At 51.0% G+C, this 10,654-nt stretch overlaps 1 protein-coding gene across 1 annotated transcript; it reads right to left on the bottom strand.

Annotated features, from left to right (window-relative positions):
* Positions 1 to 8,832: 8,832 nt before the first annotated feature.
* On the bottom strand, positions 8,833 to 9,935 carry mafa (MAF bZIP transcription factor a). The gene has a single exon (XM_056278945.1). The coding sequence runs from the start codon at positions 9,871 to 9,873 to the stop codon at positions 8,833 to 8,835; it is 1,041 nt and encodes a 346-aa protein (XP_056134920.1). The 5' UTR covers positions 9,874 to 9,935.
* Between the last annotated feature and the right edge of the window lie 719 nt (positions 9,936 to 10,654).

Raw genomic sequence — 10,654 nt, 5'->3', positions numbered from 1 at the left:
GAAGTTCCCTTCGACTTTCTGCCACCAAAAAACGAGACAAATTGAGCCAAATTTTCCCCGATAAAAGTAGTCCATCTCCGCCGGTCCCCGAAGCCCGTTTAATCCTGAAGGAGACAGTGTTACTGCGAACTCCCAGACACGCTGTAAAGTGAGAGATGGGGCTTTTTTTGTCCCGCCATCCGTTATGAATCTGGGCAGGCCTGTTGCTTGCCACCTGCCATGGGCTTCTGGCTGTATTGAGATACTTCAGCATCTCTCATATATATCCTCCGCACCACTGCACTTCATTCTATTTCTGCTTTATTTTGTTTACTTTGAGATACCTTATTGATCCCCATGGAGGAATTACACCCCGTATTTGACCCATGCTAGCTGTGTGGCTAGGAGCAGGGGGCAGCCGCCGTGCAGCACCCGGGGACCAACTCCAGGTCGTCTTGCCACGCCTTGGTCAGGGGACAGACAGCAGCGTTAACCCTAACATGCATGTCTTTCTGATGGTGGGGGAAACCGGAGCACCCGGAAAAAACCCACCGCAGACACGGGGGGGGGCATGCAAACTCCACACAGAGGACGACCTGGGATGACTCCAGGTTGGACAACCCCGGGGTTCGAACCCAGGAACTTCTTGCCGTGAGGCGACAGCGCTAACCACTGGGCCACCGTGCCGCCCAATCCTCTTATCGCCTCTTAAGTCAGTCCTTGTGTATATATCTGAAGATTGTTGTGTTGTAGTGTTGTTATTTTATGTTAAGTACACTGAGAGAGCCACCAAACCGGAGTCACATTCCATGTTTGTGCAAACCTACATGGCCAATAAACATGATTCTGATTCTAATACCTGACCACTATTTGCCCTATTGCCCACTATCTGTCTACCTCCCCCCCAGCTCATCACCCAATCCATCATTCCTACACACACTGCTGCTGTTTAAAACCTTTATATGGTGAAATACACATATCAACATGAAATGATTATACACCCCCCACCCCCCTTTTTTCTCTCCAATTGTACCTGGCCAATTACCCCACTCTTCCAAGCTGTCCCGGTCGCTGCTCCACCCCCTCTGCCGATCCGGGGAGGGCTGCAGACTACCATGTGCCTCCTTCCATACATGTGGAGTCACCAGCCGCTTCTTTTCACCTGACAGTGAGGAGTTTCACCAGGGGGATGCAGCGCATGGGAGGATCACACTATTCCCCCCAGTTCCCCCCTCCCCAAACAGGCACCCTGACCGACCAGAGGAGGCGCTAGTGCAGCGACCAGGACACACACCCTCATCCGGCCTCCCACCCGCAGACATGGCCAATTGCGTCTGTAGGGACGCCCGACCAAGCCGGAGGTAACACAGGGATTCGAACCGGCGATCCCCGTGTTGGTAGGCAACGGAATAGACCGCCACGCTACCCGGACCCCCCAATTCTACACTTTTAATATCTCTATGGCTGATCAAATCAGCTAGAGGGGGATCTTAGACGCATGTGTTGTGTAACATAAGGAGGGGGTAATGGGGGTAAGTAGAGGGTGGGAAACCCCTCAAATCAAGAGCGGTGTGTGTGTCCTACATGCCTTAAGATGTGAAGGCAACAAACACATGCAAAAAAAAAGTAAGTTTGCCACTGAACTTGATTCACTTAGTCTGATGAAGGAAGGGGGGGGCATCCTATTCCCTTGCTAGGATGAATTAGCGTTGGCTGTGATCCTCGTGCCGCGGCCGCCACGGCGGCCATAGATCACAGCATATTTACCCCCAATTCACATCCAACCAGAATGAAGTGAGGAAGACTAAAGGAGTCAGGAGACACGTGTCTGGACACATCCGGCCCAGCGCTGCGACCCCGCCCCCCCCCCCTCTCTCCGCGAGTCTCAAGCCTGACTCCCAGCTCTTCCCTAAAATACTCTATTGTTCAGCTAAACCTGTATTTACTGCACCGATGACACCCCCCCCCAACCCCACCCACAAACATACCCATACACTTATCTTCTGTAAGTAAACGGATTTTTTTTAAACCTTCAGCGGCTCACTTGTGTGACCAGAAAGCCTTGTTGTTACTCTCTAAGACGGCGGAGGCGCAGGGGGGGAAAGCGGAGCGAGCCCGGCGGCGAGCCCACCGCAGCGTGCTCAGTGGCACGCCGGACGCGCGTGCACGTCTCATTCGGCGCTGCCCGGGCAGAGGAAATGAGCATGAGCCCCCCCAGGGCAGGGATTACTCCCATGACTTTGAGAGCGGCCTTGTGTGCTCTCAGTCTTGACCTCCGCTCTTCCTCCAGAAGAGCGAGAGAGAGAGAGAGAGAGAGAGAGAGAGAGAGAGAGAGAGAGACACGCACACGCACACACACACACACATACACAGAGGAACTGATTCGCCGCACAAGCGAGACGCTATAAAGAACTCCGGCGGTGCACATAAGGGCACAGCGGGTCCGTCCTCGCCCATCGGAGGCCTGCGGGAGTCACAGCTGCCCCGACGTCCAGTCCCGGTGACCCGCCGACGACCGGTCTGCATGTCCCGAGTACACAACCCACCACATCGTCTCTGACTGGAAGCCCGAAGCTGCCCTCCGTACGCAAAGGTCAGCACAAACTGTAGTACACACACACACACACACACACACACACACACACACACACACACACACACACAACAACAACCTAGCACCGCTGCTGTGCATGTTAAGACTGACCTGTCTCGGTGACACAATCTGTCCTCACGCAAGTGTCGTTCAGCTTAAGCGGTGACTGGCCTGTGCTGTTGAACTTGATATATATGATGACGTTCGAGTCCCAGTAAAATGTGGGGCTCCTGGGACACCAAAAAGCTTCGTCCGCATGGTGCCGGGTGGTGTGTGTGCTTGTTATTGTGTATTAAAATCTATCATGCATAGGCGGAAATCCCAGGGGGGGGGACACGACCCCCCCCATCCTGGGAAAAATATGATATACCCCCCCCCCCCATTATTTCGCCCCTGATGTACAGCACTACTTTGTGTCCCCCCTCAGGAATTGGGCTCGACAAGGTTTGGTGTAATTGCCCCCCTCCAAAGCTGATATCAGATTTTCGCCCCTGGTCTCGTGGTCTTGATGTAAACCTCTAACAGGTCCAGTCTTAGTAAGACAGATCCAGCAGACAGGCTCCGGACCCCTTCTCGACAGAGACAGAAAAATACTGAAGTTCCGCTCAAAACACACCCAAACATGCTTCCTGTGTGGTTCCTAGAAGAAGAAAAGAGAAAGACTCAACCGGAAGCACAAAAGTGACTTCCTACGTGCACCCTGTCCTTTTCAGGATGGTAGAGAAAAAAGCAAATCTGCCCTCCAGGTGAGTCGGGGAAAAGCCGTTCATCCCGGGGCGACGCACGGCATGTCGCGTCCAACACGAAGTCTCAATAAACGGCGGCTCCGCGGCGGAAGTCGGGCGGATGTAATTAGAGAAAGTGAAGAAGAAGAAGAAGAAGAAGAAGAAGAAGAAGAAGAAGAAGAAGAAGAAGAAGAAGAAGAAGAAGAAGAAGAAAGACGGAGGCCCGGCTGTAAAATCGCACGGCCCCAACACCGGCACAGCTGCACCGAGCCGCACTCGCGATTCATCATCCCTACATGGCAGGAGCCAGCGGCCCGTACACTATTAATCACCGGCGAAACCGCTTCACTCAGCCCGGGCCGGGCAGCCTCCCCCCTCCCCTCTCCGCCCTCCGCCCGCCATTGTCTCCGGCGCCCCCCTCGCTCCGGGCGGATCAGCCGCCACAGCAAGCAGTCGCGCCACATACCTCGGAGGAAATCACACAAAACACAGCGATATCCGCCCGCCGGGCCGGGCCCGAACCGGGCCCCGGCGGCTCCTCCAGCGAGCGGGCAGCGGAGCCGCGCTGACAGATGGCGTCGGAGCGGCGCTCCGCTCCTTTAGGCGTATTGTGCAACTTGCAGCCATTTGTTACACACACGACAGGCCGTGATCACTTACTGCGTTCACGCACTCCGAGAAGACAATGGATCTGTGTAAACGCAACCTTAAGTAGGCGTTGTGGAGGGTTGGTGTGTGCTCTCTCACATCTCACACACACACACACACACACACACACACACACACACACACTTGGACTACTGGCCCATTGTGCGCACACACACAGAAACACACAAAAACACATACACACACACACACACACTTGAACTACTGGCCCATTGTGCGCACACACACACACACACACACACTTGAACTACTGGCCCATTGTGCACACAAACACACACACACATACACACACACTTGGACTACTGGCCCATTGTGCACACAAACACATACACACACACACGCACACGCACACACACACACACACACACACTTGGACTACTGGCCCATTGTGCACACAAACACACACACACACACACACTTGGACTACTGGCCCATTGTGCACACAAACACATACACACACACACACACACACACTTGGACTACTGGCCCATTGTGCACACACACACACACACACGCACACACACTTGGACTACTGGCCCATTGTACACACAAACACACACACGGTGCATTGTGCACACGAACACAAACACAAACACAAACACACACACACACTCTCACACATTGTGTGCACAACAGGCCAGTAGTCCAAATGTGTGTGTGTGTGTGTGTGTGTGTGTGTGTGTGTGTGTGCTGGCCCGGTGCTGACAGAGTCCACCCTGCAGGACAGGACGTGTGACTCTCGTGACACCTCTATCTTGCTGCTCCCTGACAGAAAACTCTCCTTGGATCCCTGAAAGAAGGTTTCCACACTCCTCACCGCACACGCTTCAGTGTGCAACACACCGCCCTTCCTGCCGGGGCATTTGCACTTAATTACACCCAACAGAAGATGGCAGTGGCAGGACCCCTGAGGTGATCTGGGAGTGTGTGTGTGTGTGTGTGTGTGTGTGTGTGTGTGTGTGTGTGTGTGTGTGTGGTCTGAACACGATCCTGGAAGAAGTCCGAAGACCGGTCCTAAACACGAGCTGGAGTGGCGGGCATGGACGCGGCCGTGCCGAGGCCTCCGCTGCCCGCTGCAGCGGCTGACTCACACTGGCACCTTCCACAACGCCTCCTCGCATGCCAGCAATGAATGTGCCCTCAGTGCACCTCCCCCACCCCCCCACCCCACCCCACCCCACCCCACCCCACTCCAAGAGCATGGACTGTTCTAGACCAGCCTCCAGGCTGTGTGACAAAGAGCTGGATGAGGCCGGCAAGGCTGGCCGCTAACTCACCAGCGACCGACTGTCCGAAAGAAAAAGAGAACAAATACAGACACACAAAGACTGACACATAAACATGCAGGCCGACTACACACACACACACACACACACACACACACACACACACAACTACCAGGGAACAATATTACAAATGTCGCACAAATATATATAATGTATAAAATACTTAGAAGTGTGCACACAATGCAGGGCAGGTTGTGCGCACCCTGCAGAGATGTTTGCTCAGACACACTATGTTACACACAGCGACCCCCCTCCTTCTCCTCCTCATCATCACGCCCTTCCAGACTTGAGGACACAGGTGTTATTGCTGACCATATCGACAGCCTGAACAAGAGACACCAAAGCTTCAAGCCATAGTCTGAAAACCCAGACAGTAAGTACACGATGTGTTGTGCGCTTGATAGAAAAAATGAAGATGGCCGGCATGCAATAAAGTATATTTATATGACTCCAAGTTATGATTTTGTGATTACAACAATGGTTGGCAATGAGGGGGGGGGAATCAATATGGAAAACTGACAACAATATGAAATGATCAGTTTCTATATTGGTATAATCGGTTAGGTAAACAATGGAAGTGGATCTGCAGGGGGGGGTTTCTCCTGCACGAGGCCATCGCATGCACTATCGCATGCTCTGTTGCATGCAGTAGCGGATGTCTCCTGCAGTAACAGCAAAGGCAGGCCACGGTGTTGCTGGGTGTGTTTTTGGTGGTTCCCCTGCCTGGTCCCACCTCAGCTCTGCAGGTGCTGATATAAAGCGATTTCCACTGCTGCGTGTGAAACCAGCGTGGCTTCACCCCAAAAAAAAAACAAACGCGCGGAGAGCCCCTCTCACGCGCACGGCGGCCCCCTCCACCTCGCCTTTGCTCAAGTGGAAAATGTGCAGAAGTGGTGATGTTATGTGTGTTTGGTGCGTTGTTCGAGCCTCCCTCGCTACGTGTCAGCGTCGCGTCTCGCTCACAGCACGAGCCCCAGGACAGAAATTAAGAAACTGACTGAAGACAATTATATACATTTATTGCATATCATTTAATGTATGAAATGAAAAAAAAAACGAGCACATATGAACATCACATATGGTTAGTGAGTGAAATAATTTTGCACAGCAAAATATATATATATTTTTATATATATATATTTATATATATATAAAGGAGGAAAGATTAATTAACATATTTTAAAGATTTATTGGTGACTGGTTCTCCCTCATTTTTTTTTTGTACAAGCAGGGTGTCAATCCCTGACCATCTAACAATGTCCAGACATTATTCATTATATTATTGTTATTGCTTTGCAAATATTGACTTCGTTTAAGACAAACATTCTTGCCTGGCCTGACAAACAAAAAATAGAAAGAAAGAAAAAAAAAAAAACAAAACTCAAGAAATGTTACCATCGCGACACATGCGTCGCAAAAATAATAATAATAATAATTAAAAAAAAGAAAAAGAAAAAGAAAAGCAAAACGACATTTGCGCTTCAATGGCAGAGGACAGGCTTCGTCATCATGATCTGAATAATTACAGGCTTGAATTTAGTGCATTTGTTTTTTTAAAAATGTTTTTGTTTAGTTCAAATACTTCGTGTTCGTTATGGAGACACGTTTTCCAAAAGCATGGCTATAGTTACCTCCACTTTGGATGAGATGTCTCACCCTCTCCAACTCTGCTGGAGACACTACAGGTGAAGTGCTGGACCATCAGCCCCACACACACACACCCACAGACACACATATATGTATATATATATATATATATATACATACACTGCAGGTGGCTGTCACACGTGCTACCAAAGCGCTGTCCATCATGCACTGCTCCACCAAACTGCTGCTTACATCAATGGGAGACGTGCCAATTTCCCCCAAACCAACGCCAGAAATCCCCCTTTTACGCAGGGACCTCTCCAGCTAATCACCCCGGCTGTCTTATTTTCACTTAAGATCAACCTGTAGCACATGTTACCTTTCACAATTTCACAGAAGAAGAAAAAGAGAAGGAAAAAAAAAATAATAACAGCTATGCAACTTAAATTATCTTTAAAAATTCATTCCAAAGTTGTCAAACGCACAAGTCTGGAGTATCTTTCTTCTCTTAAATAGACAGTACATGGCAAGCCTGCGTCACGCGCTCTAAAGGCAACGGACAGGTGGGTCCCCGGGTTCGGGATGATGGGGGGGGAGGGGGAGGAGGGGGGGTTCCTTTAAGAATAGGTGAGGTCCTTTCTTTGCCCCCCTTTTTTTTTTTTGCGCCGGGATCCCCGCCGATCCACTGCCATCAAGCACGTGCATCACCGGCGCAACTCATCCCTGCAGCCCGCACGGTCACACGCGGGGGCGCGGGGCGGCGCGAGGCGGCGCGGCGCTGCGCTTCAACGCAGCGGCGACGCAGCGGCGACGCACGCGTACAGGTCGTAAAGAAGGGGGGGGGTGTGGGGAGTCCGGTCACTTTTTTTTTGCTGCTACCCCCCCAAAAAAAGTGATGAGACCACAAAATGAAGTATATATATATATATATATAGATATATGTATATGAATGCCATGCTGGAGTCATCCGACCAAAAGAAAGAAAAGTACATCTTCAAGCACAAGAAAAGAAAAGAAAACCGTACATGTCCAGCATGCAGGGCAGTTCAACAGCACATCTCGTAAAAAATAAAAAGAGAAATAAAAGAAAATAAAAGAAAGCAATGGATTTTTGTTTCTGATGGATCACACAAGTCTTTTTTGTTGTTGTCGTCGTTGCTTAACACAACAGCAAGCACGACGCATGGGATGAGGTGGCGTAAAAATGGCAGGCTTGCAGTCCTCCACATTTGGCAGACACGAAAAAAAAAAAAGTTAAAAAAAAAAGGGGGGGGGAAAGGCCAAAAAATATGATGTCGATGGGTGCAGTTTTTTTGTTGTCTTTTTATACAGGTTTCTGTACACTGAATTGGAAGTAAGACGGTGAAGAAGGCAAGTTGATGAGCTTCACGGTGGGGGGGGGGTGGTGGTGGTGTATACTCGGCGATCGCATGCACACCTCGTGTATACAGCGGCATAAAGTTTTACCGACTTAAAAAAAAAATGTAAAAAAAAAAGTTTACTCAAACACCGCAAATCTGACGAACAGCGATGAGGGTAAAAGATGGTGACACGTGGTTTGGTATATGTGGAGCAAAACCAAGAGGAGATGGAAGTGTGCGGGACAGGAGCGTCCCGAAATGAAAAACACGGATGACAAAACCCCTCAAACTCTACAGGACAGTCGAGAGACTTCGGCAAACGCTTGTTCTCACAAAAAAAAAAAAGTTTAAAATAAAGAAGAAAAAAAAAGTTGACAGATTAGTTCTTGGTCTATTGAGGCACGTGCGCCAAAAGAGGAGAGGGGGGGTAAAGAAAAAAAAAACCCCAAAAGTTTCATAAAGAAAACTTTTGAGAGGGGTGGTGGGGGGTGGGGTGGTGGGGGTGAGTAACTCAGCTGAGATATATATATATATGTATATATATACACACACGCACACACATACATATATATATATATATATATATATATATATATATATGTATATATATATTTTTTTCACGATATTGCCGAAACTCACATGAAAAACTCCGGGGAGGAAGGGTTGTTGTCGCTGCTGGATCCGTTTTCTCGGAAGCCGTTGCTGATCAGCTTCTCGTACTTTTCCTTGTAGGCGTCTCTCTCCCGGACCAGCCTGGAGATCTCCTGCTTGAGGTGGTCCACTTGCTGTATGAGCTGCGTCTTCTCCCCCTCCAGCACGTGCCGCTGCTGCACGCGCTTGTACCGACAGGACTGCGCGTAGCCTCTGTTCTTTAGGGTCCTCCTCTTCTGCTTCAGCCGGATCACCTCTTCCTTGCTGACCCCCCGCAGCTGCCGGTTCAGCTCGCGCACCGACATGGTGACCAGCTGCTCGTCCGAAAAGCGGTCGTCCAGGTGCATGTGCGGGTGGCTCGCGCCGGAGTTGCTGTTGCCGGACTGGACTCCGGGCGCGTGGTGGTGTTGGTGTTGGTGGTGGTGGTGGTTGCCGCTGCCGCTGCTGCTGTTGCTGCTGCTGCTGCTGCTGTTGTTGTGGTGGTGGTGGTGGTGGTGTAGGTGGTGGTGCCCCCCCCCGTTCTGGGCGGCGGCGGCGGCGATGACCGCCGACACCACCGCCGCGGCGGAGCCCATCTCCTCGCCGGCCATGGCGCCCCCCGCCCCGGCCGCGCCGGCGAACTGCTGCCCTCTGGCATAGCCGTCGAAGGACTGGAGCTGGTGGCTGCTGTTGATCAGCGCCTCTACCGCGTCTTCGGGGCTGAAGCCCAGCGCCTCTGGATTCAGCTGCTGCTGGTAGCCGGACATCCAGTAGAAATCCTCCAAGTGCGCCTTCTGCTCGCTGCCCGAGCCCGGACTGGGCGCCGAGAAGCTGGGGGAAGGGGGCACCGAGCTGCAAGGCGTGCTCATCGGGGTGGAAGACAGGGATCCCCCGGCGATAAGGCGGCTGCACTGGCTGATGTTGCGATCGGGCTCCACCGGCTCCTTTTTCACTTCAAACTTCATCAGATCGAAGTCATTAACATATTCCATGGCCAGGGGACTGGTGGGCAGGTCGGAGTTGCTCATTGCCAGCTCTGATGCCATCCTCTTGCTGCTGACAGTCCTCCAAGCGGGATGAAGAGCAGCTGTCAAACTGGGCTGGTTGGGAAGGACGTGAGCCAGTTTGAACGCTTTTCTCTCCTTCTTCTTCTTCTTCTTCTACTTCTTCTTCCTCCTCTTCTTCTTCTTTTGTTAAGCGCTTGTCTTGACAGTAGGGAAGAAATAAAACGTTAAAAAAAAAAAACAACAAAAAAAAATTTTTTTTGTTTTTTTTTTTTGTTTTGGGTTTTTGGGTTCAGCGTCCCTCTCGCGGCGGCGGCGGCGGCGGCGGCGAACTTCCCCGCGTGTCGGTGTAGTTTTGCCCTGCAGAGTCTACCGCACGGACGCGCCGGTGCCGTGCGCGTGAGCCGCGGAGTCCTTTTCCAGCACGTGAAAGTCGGCGGCTCAGTATTTCAAACATTTAACACTTTGCGGGTTTCTTCTTCACGGCTGCATAGCGCGAGGCGGAGGAGGCGGCGGAAAACGGTCTGCTTCTCTGCCGAAGGTATATAGAATATATACACACACACACACATATATATATATATAGATATATATAGATAGATAGATAGATAGATAGATAGATAGATATAACTGGGGGCTCAGACCTAGCCTTCCTCGCCCGTTAAAATGCCTCTCTAACTTGGTTGGGGTGGTTTTTTAGAGGGGATCACACAGCAGATGAGTTTAAAAGCATTGCAGAGTTTTATAGCCGCTCTGACGTCACAGACGGGGGAAATCGAGGAGGAGCCAATGGGCTGGCGCAATCCACGAGCTAATTAACATG

The sequence above is a fragment of the Lampris incognitus genome, chromosome 4 (assembly GCF_029633865.1).
Source record: "Lampris incognitus isolate fLamInc1 chromosome 4, fLamInc1.hap2, whole genome shotgun sequence".
NCBI lineage: Eukaryota > Metazoa > Chordata > Actinopteri > Lampriformes > Lampridae > Lampris > Lampris incognitus.
This window is presented reverse-complemented; position numbering and strand designations above follow the sequence as displayed.